General features: G+C 40.6%; 1 protein-coding gene across 2 annotated transcripts in view; it reads right to left on the reverse strand.

Annotated features, from left to right (window-relative positions):
- Positions 1-16,558, reverse strand: part of AASS (aminoadipate-semialdehyde synthase) — a 59,565-nt gene that overhangs the window by 27,101 nt on the left and 15,906 nt on the right. For both annotated transcript variants that reach the window (XM_019623708.1, XM_019623707.1), the window contains exons 4-11: positions 15,877-15,961; positions 11,420-11,487; positions 11,167-11,313; positions 10,156-10,234; positions 9,896-10,023; positions 8,309-8,457; positions 6,948-7,070; positions 6,453-6,564 (exon numbers count right to left, since the gene is read on the reverse strand). In XM_019623708.1, the coding sequence (XP_019479253.1) occupies positions 6,453-6,564; positions 6,948-7,070; positions 8,309-8,457; positions 9,896-10,023; positions 10,156-10,234; positions 11,167-11,313; positions 11,420-11,487; positions 15,877-15,961 (891 nt within the window). The remainder of the gene's footprint in view (positions 1-6,452; positions 6,565-6,947; positions 7,071-8,308; positions 8,458-9,895; positions 10,024-10,155; positions 10,235-11,166; positions 11,314-11,419; positions 11,488-15,876; positions 15,962-16,558) is intronic.

Raw genomic sequence — 16,558 nt, forward strand, 5'->3', positions numbered from 1 at the left:
GAATTTCACTCGGTATATGATTATACCTCTGAACGCTCTCTGCTCATTATCTCTGATTCTACAGCTTTATTTAGGCCTTACTGGGACCAAGAGAACTACCTCCCATCTTTCTTCCCTTCACTTATCTCCAATCTAAAACACAAACATTATTACTTCTCCTGTGGCTATGTAAAATAATTCAGTAGCTCTCCCTCGCTTTCAAGGTCAAGTATCTAGCTCCCCAGGTGGCCTGCATGACTCTCTACAGGCTGGTTCTACCTCTCCAACCTCAGCTCTCCGTTGTGCCTCATACCCAGCACTTCAGGCCTATGAACAGCATGGAATTGCTTGCCTGCATGATGTGTTCACGTGCCTCCATGCTACACCAGGTGGATGCCTCACATGCTATTGCTCTACCTGGAACTCCCACTCTTCATCTTTCACGGTACCGCTGAGGAATTGCCTCCTCTGTGAAGTCTAGCAAAATCTGCCCCCGAGTGTACCATGAAGGTAGGACCTGCACTTGGCACCTTGCCACATGCCTGCTACATTATGAAATGGTAAATATGCATATTCAATTAATATATTAGTGGATACATACAATAATTATTTAAAGTTCAATGGGTTTTCCCCCAAGAAAACTAAGTAACTGTTATAGTTCACCTAGAGAAAGGCAAACATAAAGGCAACAGAAGATTGTTCAATTACTACGTTAATTACATCCCTTGCTAGAATTCAACCATTACAAAACTGCAAGCACAGGGTCCAGAGCATAGCGTAAGCCTTGCCACTTTCACTACAACACCTTTGAGAGCTCATCACTCTTTCCTCAATTAATTTCAAGCTATTTGCCCTGGTTTTAAGGCCCTTTTCAATATGCAGCCAACGTACTCACCTTTGGTTCATCAGACTTGACAACTCGCAGAATCCTTAAACTAACTCCCACCTTAGCTGTCCTGTCTCCATCATGTAGAGTGCCTCCCATGCCCACACAAGTGAGCAGATCCTATACATCTATCAAGAGCCAGCTTAAATGTCACCTCTTTCATAAAATCTTTCCTAACTTTACCCATAGGACACAGCTTCTCCCTCCACAACTTCATTGGCATCTTTCTAATGGCTGTCACATTACACCTCATGCTTCTACAGATCAGAAGTCGTGTTTTAATTCTCCTCATCTATGTGGTTTGTTCCAACAGACAATAAATACCTATCAAATACAACTAAAACAAAAATTCTCGGGCCGGCCGAGTGGCGCAATGGTTAAGAACTGGCTTGGGATGCCAGAGGGCCCCAGTTCGGATCCCACATATGAGGGTCAGTGACACTGCCCTCTACAGCTAAGATACTGAACAACAGCTCAACCTGGAGCTGAGCTGCCGTGAGTCGCCGGCGATGGCGTAGGCTGCAGCCCCTGTGGCAGTGGGTTGCCATGGGCTACCGTGTGTAGCCAGCAGCCAGCGTGAGCGGCCAGCAGCTGCAGTGAGCGGCCGTCCAGAAGCCGGCGACTGATCTGCCTCGCCCAGGAAGAGCGCAATGATGGTGTCAACTTGGGCCAGTGAAGCAACGTCCTCCACAACTAGACTGAAGAACAAAACGACAGCAACTTGTCTGTTCCCCTTCCCCCAATTCCCCAGCACTGTTCCCTTCCCCGCAATACCCCAATAAAAAAAAAATTCTCTACTGGTGCAAAATGATAGTGTGAGCCGGCAATGCTATAAATGTAAGGACCTTACATCAAGAAGGAAAACCTGGGGGGAAAAGGGCAGTGCATATACTCTAAATACAGTCCCACATTGTTATCAGGAGAGTACACAGGCAATATACTTCATTTTTTAGTAGCGAGCAGACACATATATATCAAGATTACAAAATAGAGATATTAATCAATTTTCACAAATGTTCAGTGCTTATAGATAGTGCTGAGATAGATGCCCCCAAGGCAATCCGAACATGCTGTATAGAGGACTATAATGATGTATACATGAAGACACTGTGACAGTTCAGAGAAGTTGGCTTACTTAGACATCTAAGCAATACCACCTGCCTCAGAACTGACCCAAAGTCTCCAACACCTCACTGTCTGACATTCTTAACCTTGTCACGCTACCTAAAAGTCTGTGAACTATTGATTTATGTAGGTACAAACACATCACCTTTCTTAACATATATTTTCTATTCAGTAATGATGAATTCGCTCTTTTCCCAGACCAATCCTCCCATTGAATAAAACCAGGTAAAACATGAAAAGCCTCAGTTTGTAGGTTCAAAGGCAGGAAAGACTTGCTGCACCATAATTCTGGAGAAGGAAGCCCAACGAGATAAGTCCAACATTTGGCACTGTTTTCCAAGGTGTAGTTGCCCATGTGGACACAGTGGCTGGGATGCTGAAAAGCTGAGCAGAAAGCAGCGGAGACTAAGAAACTGAGAAGAGCTTCTGGCTGACTGTAAACAATAGGACAATAAAATCTGGAATTTAAGTTCCGCTGAAGGGGTCTCTATTCAATGCTTGATTTTCATGTGCGTTCCTAAAAGACTATATTCTAAAACAAATGGTAAACTGAAAAACATTATTTCTCCAAGGACTAAAGCCCAGCTTTGAATCACTTCCATTCAAAAGTGAACCAAGGTGCTTTTCTCCTAGTCTATCTCCCTGTCAGAAACAAAGGAAATCTCTGGAGAAAATTACCATGACATCCAGACCCTCAAGTCATCTCTAAAATTTTACATACACAATGTCCAGCATTCAATCAAAAATAAACAGGCACATGAAGTGATAAGAATTGACTAAAAACCAAGAAAAGAGTAAAACAGAGAATATAAACAGATCCAAGAAACTTACTAGAATTATGAGATGTAAGTTTAAACTCTGATTAATGTTGAAAAAAATAAAAACTTCCCCACAGTTAGAACCCAAGATAGTAGGTACCTTGAGGAGGGGGAGTGGCAATAGTGCTGGGAGAGGCACAAGGAGGCTTCTGGGAAGTTAACATGATCCTATTCTTTATCTATGTAATGTTCACATGGGAGTCTTTGTGGTAATTTACCAAGCTGTACACTTACGGATCACTTATCTGTTATTTTATACTATTATGTAATATAAAAATTATATTTTGTTCCTTAATAAAAATTTTATTTAAGAAATGCACTTATTCTTCATCAGTTACGTGGGCTAATCCCCAGTCACACCTTACTGAGAATTCACTGGACTGGTTTATTTTTCTCCTAACATCTACATGAGATCAACTGTACTGAATGAATTGGCAATTTTGATTAAGAACAAACAGGAATGAAAAACTGTGTTCTAAGGTCCAAAAGAAGTGAACTTATAATTGAAAACTTGAAACATAATGATTTTTGAGTTGAAAATGGCTTGTAATGACTTCTTAGAGTAAACGATGTTAGAGCAGACAGACAAAAAGACATTTCAAGAAATTAACAGTCACATTCATCCACTAGGCAAATCAGTCTTCAACATTTTTCACAGCCTGGATAATAAGGTGAAAGTTGCACTGAAATGCATGATTTTCACATTCAAAAAGATGAATTCAGGGCCGGCTGAGTGGCGTAATGGTTAAGAACTGGCTTGGGATGCCAGAGGGCCCCGGTTCAGATCCCACATATGAGGACCAGTGACACTGCCCTCCACAGCTAAGATGCTGAACGACAGCTCAACCTGGAGCTGAGCTGCTGTGAGTCACCGGCGACGGCGTAGGCTGCAGTCCCTGCTGCAGTGGGTTGCCATGGGCTACCGTAAGTAGCCAGCAGCCAGCGTGAGCAGCCAGCAGCTGCAGTGAGCGGCCGTCCAGAAGCCGGCGACTGATCTGCCTCGCCCGGGAAGAGCGCAATGATGGTGCCAACTTGGGCCAGTGAAGCAGCATCCTCCACAACTAGACTGAAGAACAAAAAAAGGAGAGCAATTGTCTGTTCCCCTTCCCCCCAATTCCCCAGCACTGTTCCCATCCCCCCAATTCCCCAATAAAAATCTTAAAAAAAAAAAAAAGATGAATTCAAGCCAAAGGCTCACCACAGCTCTTCTAGCTACTTCAAATCTCTGCTGGAGTCAAGCTGATTCAGTCAAGGTATTAAGACTGTGGAGGCTGGCCAAGTGGCTCAGTTGCTTAAGAGCTCACTCAAGAATGTGAGCTCTGAGCAACAGAGGTTCAATTCCTGGCCTGAACTGAGCTGCTGCGGAGCTGCCAACAGGTGGCAGGATGGCTCAGCTTAAAAAAAAAAAAGACTGGAGCATTCCATTTTACATGAGTATATAACAGACCATTCCTCCTAGTGATAACAAGCATAAACTGTAGACAAAATTTTAAAAACCAGCTACATAAGGGCTTCAGAGAAAGACGAATAGTAGGCAGTTTTTGGAGAGGTATCAAAACTTGGAAAAATAATTAGCACAGGTGGTGAGTTTCCCATTCTTCTGGCATTGCCCGGAGGACGGGCCATGCAGGGCAAGGAGGAAAAAATGTGCAGCAAGCTCTCTGACTTTCTGATCTAAGGAAACAGGAATGGAACCCAGAGCAACCACAGCCTCCAGAGTGTGAGGAGGAAATGCCAGAAAAGACAGATTCAATAAAAGTCAAAGCCCCGTTTCCATATCCAAGTAAACCCTGTTCCAAGACTCTGTGTGACCCCGAAAGTGAATGTGTGCAGGTCAGCTACCAGCACCCCAGGCACAGGCGAAGGAGCTGAACTTTTATGTGAGCTACCTCCCAACCCAGTGGAGATGGTGTTTTCAGTTTAATTCTAGCCAAGTTAATTGCCTACTAAATGCAAAAAAAAAAGACCACTTTTTAGACAAACGTTAACACTACAGAATCTCCACAGCGTAACTGTTCACATCATCCAAAATCATTCAACTAAGAAAACCAGAAAACCATGACCTGACTGATACTCAAAGGAAAAGACAATCAATAATAAAGTTCAACCTCAAGTTGACCCAGTATATTTGAAATATGAGGCAACGGCTATAAAGCGGCTTTTATAACTATGCTCCAAATAATAAGGAAAAGTACACTAAAAATAACTGAAAAGATAGAAACTCTCAGCAAAGAAAAAAAGAAGAGAACAAAATGGAAAGTTTAGACCTGAAAATATCTGAAATGGAAGAATTCACTGAATGGGCTAATGGAAGTTATTAAGTCTGAAGGGAAACGATGCCAGAGGGAAAAAAGTAAAGGCTGTCAAAACGGTCAACATCCGGGTCAACTTCTTATTACTTTTTTTTATATACACATGTCTTCCAGCCACTTAGGCATCTGCAATACAGAACGTTAGAACTGGAGGGACCATTAAGATTATCTATTACAACCATCTTATTTCACAGGTGTAACATCTGAGGCTCAGAAAGGAAGTGAGCGCCCTGCTCAAGGTCATAAAGCAAGCTGATGTCTCCAGGGAAGCCTGGCACTTGGACTCTACTTCTCATGTAACTTGAATCCCTCAGCACCAATTCCAGACACACTGCAGGTCCAGCTCTGCGGCAGCCTTAACTTCCTAATCTGCACAATGGGTTTAATTATGGTACCTACCAAATAGGGCTCTCATGAGTCTTTAAAAATTAAAATATATAAAGTAATTTAAACATTGCCTGCCACATAGTAGATGCAGTATAATATTGTGCCAACTATGATACTGCCTGCTGCCTACATTTTCTAAAGCCCATTACACCTCCCTGCTGACATATCCCAGGAGGCAAAATGAAGGGTCCACATGGAATCGTATGTGAAAGAAAAGATCATGGAGAAAATTTCACTTAGTCTTGCCCCATAACGACTGTCCCATTTTAGTGTCAGAGCTCCTGAGTGAAACTATGGATGAAAACGATAAGAGTCACGGATTCATACCTGTGGACTCATTGCGGAAGGCAGATAGCCATTGATAATGGAAATAAAGCAGGTGGAATATGAAGACTTAAGTATGAATTAAGAAAGTGCATCTTTGGCAAAAAAAAAAAAAAGAAAGAAAGAAAATGGAATTTAAACAACACAGCATTTCACTAGTGAGTCACCGATCACAGTGAAACATACATGACCGCAACAAAAGCTGTCACTTGAACTTGGCACTGGTGACTAAAATCTAATAAATGTTTCTATAGTTCTGATTTTTCAGATCTGCTCATCACAGCACAGTAAGAAAGCCCCAATATGAATTGACCTAGAAAGTGGAAAGAACTGAAAACAAAGCAAATGTTATCTTACACGTCATGAACATTTTTACTAAAATCCGCATAATGCGAGGCAAACGCAACTGCAATTCAGCATGAAGGCAGTTTTATAACCACATTCCCCATGAGACGAGGGAGCAGAATATGTAAAATAAGAGTCCGTAAGCACTTCAGGGAAGGGCTGGCATTTCATTTTACAACAGATTTCTCAGATACCGAAGACCAGAACATTCATAAGATCACTCCACAGTTCTATTTAAAGCCAAGGTGTAGTCGCGGAAGCTCCGGGTCTGCTTACCATTTCTTCGACATAAGGATAAAGCATGTCGCCGAAGTATTCCGTAGCTTCGATTGGAAGCTGTGCCGGCAGGTTGTCAATGGAACACATCAGAATCCCAGAGCCTTCAACACTGGAAGAAGCAACATGCTTTATTTGGCTGTACAAAATGTTCGTCGTAAGCTCTAACTTTTCCAGATGTCCGCTCCATTACATGTGCTTCATGATCATTTGTCATTTTCAACCAGAGTATAAGAAAATAAACAAGTTTCCTATCAAAGCTTTTTCCTTCTTCAGCAACGCATCTTTCATTTAAATATTGTATATGTGGATTTGAGGGTTCAAATTTGCATGTGGGTTTTCTACCCAACGTTTAAATACGCTTCTGTATATCTCTGGAAATTTGCAGCGTCTTCATAAAGATGTAAAATCGTGAGTATTTTACTACTAGTATATAGAGGTAAATAAATGGTGTGTTTATACGGATCTCTCACCTACTAAGTTCCGCAGACTCACCTGTCATGAATAATGTGCTGGTCTGCATCATACATGCAGAAGGGACGCTCTATGGTAGTGCACTCAGTCATGAACTCTATAGATCCTCCCGTGTCAGCTGAAATGTCACATATTGCCACAAGTCTGAAAACAACATCAGTACTGAGATCAGAGCACGGAACTCTGAAGTCTCCAGCAAGACTACCAATGAATAAAAACGCAAGGTGCCTGGAACAATACTCAAGGTAGGTGCCTAGGCTGTTAGCTCTGTTTCCTTCTGGGATTCACAGAATCTTCCCACTGTGAGTTTCAGTCTTCACAAGGAAGGAGGAGGAGGAGGAGGGACAGGAGGAGGGACAGGAGGAGGGGGAGAGGGAGGAGGAAGGGGAGGAGGAGGAAAGGGGTAGGGAAGGGAGCCGGAGAAGGAAGAGAGGAAAAGAAACAAAAGTGGAAAGTCTCTTCCCTAGAGGTATCATCGACAACAGCTTAAACTTAACCTACCTAGCCAGCTCCCTCCACCCTGTTTAGTACTACATAATTTTACATGTTATTACATGGAAATATTCTAGAATTAGGAACAAAAGTCTCAGCCCAGCATCTGAAATCCTGTAGAGGTTGACCACCATTTTCCTGCTCAATCTCCAATTACCACTTGCCTGTATAAACCCTGTACTAGGCTTAGCCTGTCCCATTCGCTGTGCTTTGTTATCAAGCCTCAGTCCTTCACTCGAAATTCTCATTCTCCTCACTCCTCCCCTCATAAGACTTAGCTGAGCCCAGGCTCCCACTCTCTTCTAAACTCTTGTGATGATAATGCTTCCAGCATTCCCTTGGCATCTACTCGATGCCGGCTACATGCCTGAGGGGCACAACCATACTTTTACTCTTCCCTATCCTTTAGTTCATCAGAGTGCCAGACAGACCAGGTGTCCCACAAATATTGATTGATTAATTAATTGGACATTTAATAATTATTTGACTATATATGTCAGGCAATGTACTGGTTACTTAAATCTGACCCCGCTCCTTAAGAAGATTAAGCTCAAGTAGGAGGGGGAAAATCATAAACAGTGGGAAATAAGTGACTGTGAATTTCAGGAAAAAACAGAGAAACAGACTAGAGAGAGGTGGTAATAGGGATGCAGGAAAGGACCTCCTGAGGAGGTTTCTTCTGAGCAGCATGTGGATTCACAGAAGTGGAGAAAGAGTTTCAGAAAGGAGGGAAGGTTCACGATCTAATGCTCTCAAGAGGTCACATAAGGTAAAGTAGACAACTAGTCATTAACAATCAAATCCTGTGGTCTGTGGACCCCCACGTCTGACGCCCTACTAGTGGGTCCTGCTGCTAAGAACTGTCATCATTGCGGAAGTAAAATCCTTACTTGTGTGGCAATGCAGGGCAGCCTTCCACACCAACAATGGGGGACTTGCCTGGAGCCAGGAGACTCTCAGCATCTTGGCGGGTCAGTAGACGAGGGGTGTTTGTTTCCCAGTAGATTCCATTAATAAAACAACTTGTGTAGGGTGCAATCTATAAAGCAAGTTCCAAGTTCAACAAGCTAGGAAATAGCATATGTCAGTGCAGTGTGCTGAAAGAGAGCTATCAGTAAAGTCCATGCGACATAATTTAACGTGACTTCGAATTGACTGTGTTATTCACCAGGTCAGTGGCCATCTTTTGAATCAAAGACAATAAATAGCCACCCAGATTTCAGTGTGGAATTCCCCATGATAGAGAAATATAAGAACATAAATATATTAATAGTTTTGCTCTATAATGTACTGCATAGCCAAGAAAAAGGGAAGGGCAGAGCACCAAATGAGCTAGCACTCTAACTGCAGTTCAACCACCAGTAGAGCGTGATCTAAATCATGCTACCTCAACTTCTCTGGGCTCTGTTTTCCTTACCTGTCAGATGGGGATAATACGTACCCTATTCATCACAGGGATGCTGTGAAGATTAAATCAGATAACATCTGTAAGCTCCATGGACAAATGTGCTATGTACATGCATACATGGTAACTAGGTCATTATAAGTTTTAATGCAACCAATCACCAATACTTCTGTGATTGGGAAAAAGAAGGGATGGAAATTTACTAGATTCAGACTGTTTTTAGTTTGAGACTAGTTTCATAATTTTTCTTTCTTAGGCATTTCAAGAATTCGCAAGCTACAGGTAAGAGTCCTTATCTAGACCATGCTTTACATGCTGTAACACTAAATTTCATGCCAGAATCTAAAAGTTCTGTGTTGTTCAAACATATTCAAAATTATTTAAAACATTTCCTCTCCCATAAATGCATGCATTTTTGGTTTTGTTTATTTTTTGTTGGTTTATTTGGAGGAGGAATGTTGAATGACCAATGACTACAGAATACACAAACATGTTGCTCTTCGTATAATAAAATGAGGCCAGTGTGTCCTCATTAGAAGAATTTTATTTGTAACTTTTTTGTACAGTGTGGATGGGCCTGAGTTTACATAGCCATACTATTTTACCCTGGCCCCTGTAACCAATGGTATGTATTTCAAGACAGGTGGCTGAGGTGATCATTATAATTTGTGGTCATCAAAGGAATAAATCTACACCAAGATCAAACTTCATAGACCTTGTGCTTTGCTGGCCATACTAACTAGTCCAGGATAAATACAGAAAACGGTCATCCACGGGAAATGTTTTAAAGCTACTGGGCACATGCAGACCTATGGTAGAAACAGAGACAGTGAAGCGAGGAGCAGATCCACAGAAACCACCAAAACTGCTCAGCAAAGGCCATTCCAAACGTCAGTAAAAGCCAACAGCTCCAGTTGCTCCTAAAGCAACTTCTGATACCCAAAGGACTCCCAACAAGCCAGTATGGGAAACTGAGGACCAAGGCACACATTCACAATTTCTCTCCTTGAAAACAGCCTAGCTAGAGTGCATATCATGAGCAACCAACTCAAAAGCTGAGTACGATACTCACATCAATATTAAAACGACTTATGTAGCGCTCAGGATATTTGTCATAGTCTACGGGATCATATATACCATCTGTTTTCCTGACAAGATGATGATGGCGACTTAACACTGTTCCATACACTTTCCTCAGGTCTTGCGGGGAGAAAGAAATTAGTAAAGTGGGTGATAAATGATAAGAATTTATGGTGATAAAATATTATAACACGGAAACTATTTTAAAAAAAAAACAGTAAAAAGTACATATGGTCAGCCTCCCCCTCTTACCTCCAGTTAGAGAAACTTCTTTTAATTCGTGTGGTTCCACATATTCACAGGGTAGCTCATTGAAGATTTCTTGGGCTCCCTGTAAGTAACACATTAGTGAAAATCTAAACATCAATAGGAAAAAAGCCAACACGGTTTCCTGCAAAGACTCTAATTCATTGTCCCCACAGTTACACAGCTCCACCTGTCCTGCCCTGAACTTGGGCTACGACACAGAACGAAGTACAGACGAGTTTCTCGCTCACAGCCTGCAGACCAGTTTTTATTCCAATGTGAACACCATGCTTTGGAAGGGGCTTTACTTTTTTTACTTGGTGGAGAAACAATAGTATTTAGAAGTGAGAGTAAAATAAAATATTTCTATTTACTTTTTGCTCCATTGCAGAAATTATTTCAAGTAGGGAAACTATATTTCCTACAAAAAAGAATTAGATGCCTATCTCACAGCATCATACAAAGAGTGATGTCCTACTTGTAAAATATTTTCATTGAAGAAATATCTATTTTCCAATTACAAGTTCCTCCGGGAGGGTGGGGGTCACAAATGCATTCTCAAAACCACCCCAGGAGAAAGAAAGGATTAACTCCAGTCTCGAATTAAGCTTCCTAACATCTGATTGGCAAAACTCCAAGTCATCTTAAAAAAAATTGACATTCTGGGGTAACTTCCAAACTTTGGACATCTCAGTGATGGAGGGCAAACAGATTATGCTAAGAACAGAGCTTTCCACCATTAACAATGAGTTATCCCTCTAAAAAAGAAAAAAAAGAAAAGCATTCAAAGCCTCTCACAGCTTGGAATCACCTAAAAGCAAAGAATGCAAGTTTGGACCACGACTGCTCTTTACAATGGGAAAAGTACATAGGTGAAAAAAGAAAAAAAAAATGCCAAGAAGAGAATGCCCATTCATGGAAAAGTAGGGCTCTGAAAGGCCCCCAAAATGCCTACATCCTTTGGGTTAGTTTCAGATTTTCAGACTGCTTTACAGAAAGAAGACAGGTGGGATTTACCTTAGATACATTACCAGTCCCTGTGAACACAAATGTTAAGGGCCCTATCGATTTGGGCATCAAACCCAGAGATATTTCATAGCCAGCATCGCGGACAGCTTGCACAGCCTGACTGCTGTTCCTATAGTTATGAGCCATGCCAATGTGCTGAAAGCAAGCACACAGTTCAAGTTAGTCCACCACCAGAGACAGGTTTCTATTCTTAAACTGTGATACGTATTTTCGAAAAAATAAACAAAATTAAGCGTCTCACCATAAAAGGTGTGTGATGTCCCAAAGCAAGGAGCCTTAAGCCCATTCCATGTAAAATGTTGATCATCCCTATTGCAGAATCAGATCAATAGAAAGACTGTTAGTTGGGAGGAGTTGAGGGGTTCTCTCTGCCCATGCTCCCACGTGCTCGGGGCTCTGAGGAAGCGCAGACCACAGCGTCTCAGATATGGAAGGGGTCCCAGCAGTCATCTTACTCATCCCCTCAACTTTCTGCCACCAGAAGCACTAAGCCAGCTGCATCCCCACCTACCCCTTCAACTTTCGATCCTGCCAAATGGAAACAGTATCCTCTTCTTTCTTCTCTTTGGGTAATCTCTCCACCTCTGCTCCAGGTCCCATCCCTTCCTGCCTCTCTAAGGAATTCACTATTGAATTAGTCCTTTCACTATCCTCCTTTATTGGCTTATTCTTAACACTTAAACACACTTCCATTCCTCCCATGCAAAAAAAATGAACAAACAAAAACAAAGTCACCATTGACCCCATGACCCTCATCAGCAATTTTAGTGACCAAATAGCTAAACTCAGTGGACGTTTTTTCAGATCTTGACTTACTTGTCATAGGTACTAGGCAATATAGGGCCCCTCTTTGTTGGAAAACTGTCATCCCTTAGCACCCCTGGCTTAAAATGTTTTCATCCTCCGTTTCTGTAGGTGCCTCTTCCCATGCCCATTCATTTTATATTAGTGTCCTCAGCCCTTTCCTTATACATTAATCAGTCTCAGGATTCTGTCCTATTCTCTTCAATCGCTACATTCTTTTCCTTAGCTAATTTCATCCAGTCCTAAATTTCAAGTACTCTTTCTATACAGATGACCCCAAATCTGTATCTCTAGCACAGATATTTTATTTCAAGACCTAACCAACCACCTTAGTGATTCCCCAATTTGGACATCCTTCAAATAGCAAAAACTCTGCAGCTCTGTAGCAAAGACCTCAGCATCCATTCTCTTCTTTTCAGGAATAGAACTTCCCCTCTCCGATCCCTACCAAATTTTCTTTGATCTTTTTCCTAAAGTCAACTTTTAAAGGAATAACTTATGTACAATAAAATGCACCAATTTAACGTGTACAGTTTGATAACTGTTAACAAATGTACACGCCCATATTACCACCAACATAATCAAGATACAGTCAATCCTCCATCACCCCCATCAATCCTCTCCAATTCTTGGCCCCAGACAACGACTGATCTTATTTCTCTGTATAGATGTATTTTCTTCTACAGTTTCATATAAAATATATACTACCTTTTGGGTGTCTGCTTTCACTCAGCATAATGTTTTTGAGGTTCATACATGCTTTGTGTGTCACAGTAGTTTTCTTCTTTTTATTGTTGAGGAGTTTTCCATTTTATGGGTATGCGACTATGTATTTATCCATCCCTTTGCTGACGGACATTTGGATTGTTTCTAGGCTATTATGAATGAAGCTACTATAAATAAGTCTCTGAAAATACTAATTCATTTCTCTTGATAACTATAGTGGAATTTATTTTGTACATTGATATTCAAATTTTTTATTTCTTGAATTGGTTTTGGGAATTTGTGTCTTTCAAGGATTTGTGTCTACTTCATCAACTTTGTCAAATTTACTGGCCTTTTCATAATATTCCCTTATCCTTTTAACGTCTGTAAGATATATGAAGATGATCCCTCTTGGATTCCTAATACTGGTAAATAGTGTCTTCTCTCTTTTCTTTTTTAATCAGTCTAGCTGAAAGTTAATTTTATTGTTTTTTTAATTTTTATTATTTATTGGGGTGACATTGGTCAGTAAAATTACATAAGTTTTAGAAATAGTCTCAGAGACACAGAGGAAAAACTGAGGGTTGCTTGTTGGGAGGGGGTGGGGATGAAGGAGAAGGGGAAGGGATGAGACAATACAAATTGGTAACTACAATATGGCTTCAGGGAAAGAAAAAGACAATCTGGGGAATATAATCAATAATGTAAATATTTTTTAAGGGGCCAGATGGACTCATGTCTTGTTAGGGAGACCACTTCATAGTCGGTGTAGAGGCCTGACCACCGCACTGTATTTCTGAAGCTGGTGTTGAATAATATTGTATGTCAACTATAATTATATATACATGTAGTCACAGGATGTGGAGTAGAGAGTGGGAATGGAGTCAATGGAATTGTAATAGACAAGCATGATATCAGGGGTGGGAGGGCAGTAGATGGAGGAGGGGGGTTGTTTCTGTGTGAAGGGTAAAAAGGATAACTATTGCATTGTTCTGTACACCTGAAACTAACAATAAAAATATATATATATATATATATATATATATATATATATATATATAAAATGAAAAGGCAACCTACGTAGTGAGAGAAAATATTTGTAAATCATATCTGATAAAGGTATATCCAAACTATATAGAGAACTCATACAACTCAATAGCAAAAATCCCAACAAAACCAACAAAAAACCCCAACAAAACAAAACAAAAAATAATCCAGTTAAAAAATGGGCAGAGGATCTGAATAAACATTTTTCAAAGAAGATATATGGATGGCCAGCAGGTACATGAAGATGTGCTCAAAGTCACTAATCACCAGAGAAATGCAAATCAAAACCACAGTGAGAAATCACCTCACACCTGTTAGAATGGCTGTTATCAAAAGACAAGAAATAAGAGCTGGCGAGGATGTAGAGAAAAGGGGACACTTGTGCACTGTTGGTGGGAATGTAAATTGGTATAGCCACTGTGGAAAATAGTATGGAGGTTTCTCAAGAAATTAAAAATAGAACTACCATGTGAAAAAAAAATTACATAGGTTTTAAGTGTACATTACTATAATACATCATCTATATAGTGCATTCTGTGTTCACCACCCAGAGTCAATTTTATTATTTTTTTTAAAAAGAGAACAAGCTTTTGATTTTGCTGATTTTCTCTATTGTTTTCCTGTTTTGATTTCATTGATTTTTCCTCTTATCTTTATTATTTCCTTCCTTCCATTTACTTTGGGTTTAATATCTTCTTCATTTTCTAACTTCTTAAGATGGAGGCTTAGATCATTAATTTGAGAACTTTCTTCTTATCTAATAAAAATATTAATACTATAAATTTCCTTCTAAGCCCCACTTTATTTGTATTCCACAAATTTTGATATGCTGTTTTAACTTTTTATTCAATTCAAAATATTTTCTAATTTTTCCTTTGACTTCTTCTTCACACATAAGTTATTCAGAAATATATGGTTTAGCTCCCAAAAATCTGTAAATGTTCTACATATTTTTCTATTATAATTTCAAAGTCAATTTTATTATAGTCAGAACACATACTATATGATTTCAAACCTTTTAAATGTACTAAGAATTGTTTTGTGACCCAGTATATGGACCATCCGAGTGAAAGTTCCATGTGATTTGAAAAGAACATGCATCCTACAGTTGTTGGGTACAGTGCTCAATAACTATCATTTATGTCAGGGCGGATGATAGTGTTTTAGTGTCTTATATTCCTAAAAATTTCTGTCTACTTGTTCTGACAATTACAAACCTTCAAGTAGTATAATCTGATACAGTTATAATATATGGTAGTGGTGTTTGTCAACTGAAAAAGATTCAAAGTACTAACTGGCACAAAAGTCAAGTGGAGTTTTTCCCCAAACTCCAGCTTTTATCCTTTCTAGATTGTTCCTCTGTTGCTTCCTGCCCCTGTAAGTTTTTCTTTTTCTTTTTTTTTTTAAAGATTTTTATTGGTGAATTGGGGGATGGGAACAGCGCTGGGGAATTGGGGGAAGGGGAACAGACAAGTTGCTGTCTTTTTGTTCTTCTGTCTAGTTGTGGAGGACATCGCTTCACTGGCCCAAGTTGGCACCATCATTGCACTCTTCCCGGGCGAGGCAGATCAGTTGTCGGCTTCTGGACGGCCACTCACAGTGGCTGCTGGCCCCTCACGCTGGCTGCTGGCTACACACGGTAGCCCATGGCAACCCACTGCAGCACGGGCTGCAGCCTACACCGTGGCTGGGGACTCACTGCAGCCCAGCTCCAGGTTGAGCTGTTGTTCAGTATCTTAGCTGTGGAGGGCAGTGTCACTGGCCCTCATATGTGGGATCCGAACCGGGGCCCTCTGGCATCCCAAGCCAGCTCTTAACTAACGTGACACCCGGCTGGCCCCCTCTGTATGTTTTTCTTCTTTTTCCCTTTCTTGTATTCCTCAATTTCTCATAACCAAACTGACTTCCAAACAGGACTACCTGAAAATCAGAGCCTATCCATAGTTCTTATCCTTCTCCCTGCTCTTTTTCTTTTAATTTTTTGTAATGAATATATTTTAATGATTTACCTTCTTATTCTAGTCCCCTTAGTCAGACCCTCAGATTAATTTTGACTGGTGGAAATGCCACAGAAAAGAGAAAACACAGTTACTCACCAGGAAAATTTAGAAAGTGGGTGAGGTAAAAGCCTGGCATACCTACCTGCCACACCTGCCCACTGTCCAAATGCCACTACCCGAATTCCTCTATGATCCACCATTTTCTCATAATCAATAAGTCGGATTTCCTGAAGAAAGAATAAGAAAATTCTCAGCCAGACACATCATCTTAATTTCAATGAGTAAAGCACATATATCAGCCAGTCAGTATTTCACATTTTTTACCTTGTAAAATATATTTGGACTTGCCAATATAAGTTACCATCAGGTGCGCCATGAAATATTTAGAAAATGCCAGGTCACTAGCCAGTGAAAGGTTTGTGATTAGAGATGAAAGAATGGTCTTAGCAGGATGTTCAATGCCCCTTGATGGTAGGCAATCAAATAATAAAGGCATGATTTCCTTTCAATTTTAGCCCACATCTATATCTCTATCTACAAAAGATGTATCTGCAAATACAGCTACAGCTGCACTCATCCTCACATCCTTTTTTCTAGTATCAAACATAGCAAGTCCCTCCTAAGACTAAGCCCTGTGAGCTAGATCCCAGCTTTTCCCAGGTCTTCAAAGACCACTCTTGCACTCTTGTGAGCTTTTCCCCTTTTCTGCATTACCCACAGATCCTACCCCTCAGCCATTCTAAACTCACTCAGGTCTTTTCTACCTTAAAAACAATAACAACATCCCCTCTCAAATCTGTACCCACAAATCTCTCATTCTCTTT

This window comes from Hipposideros armiger, unplaced genomic scaffold (assembly GCF_001890085.2).
Source record: "Hipposideros armiger isolate ML-2016 unplaced genomic scaffold, ASM189008v1 scaffold_559, whole genome shotgun sequence".
Taxonomy (NCBI): Eukaryota; Metazoa; Chordata; class Mammalia; order Chiroptera; family Hipposideridae; genus Hipposideros; species Hipposideros armiger.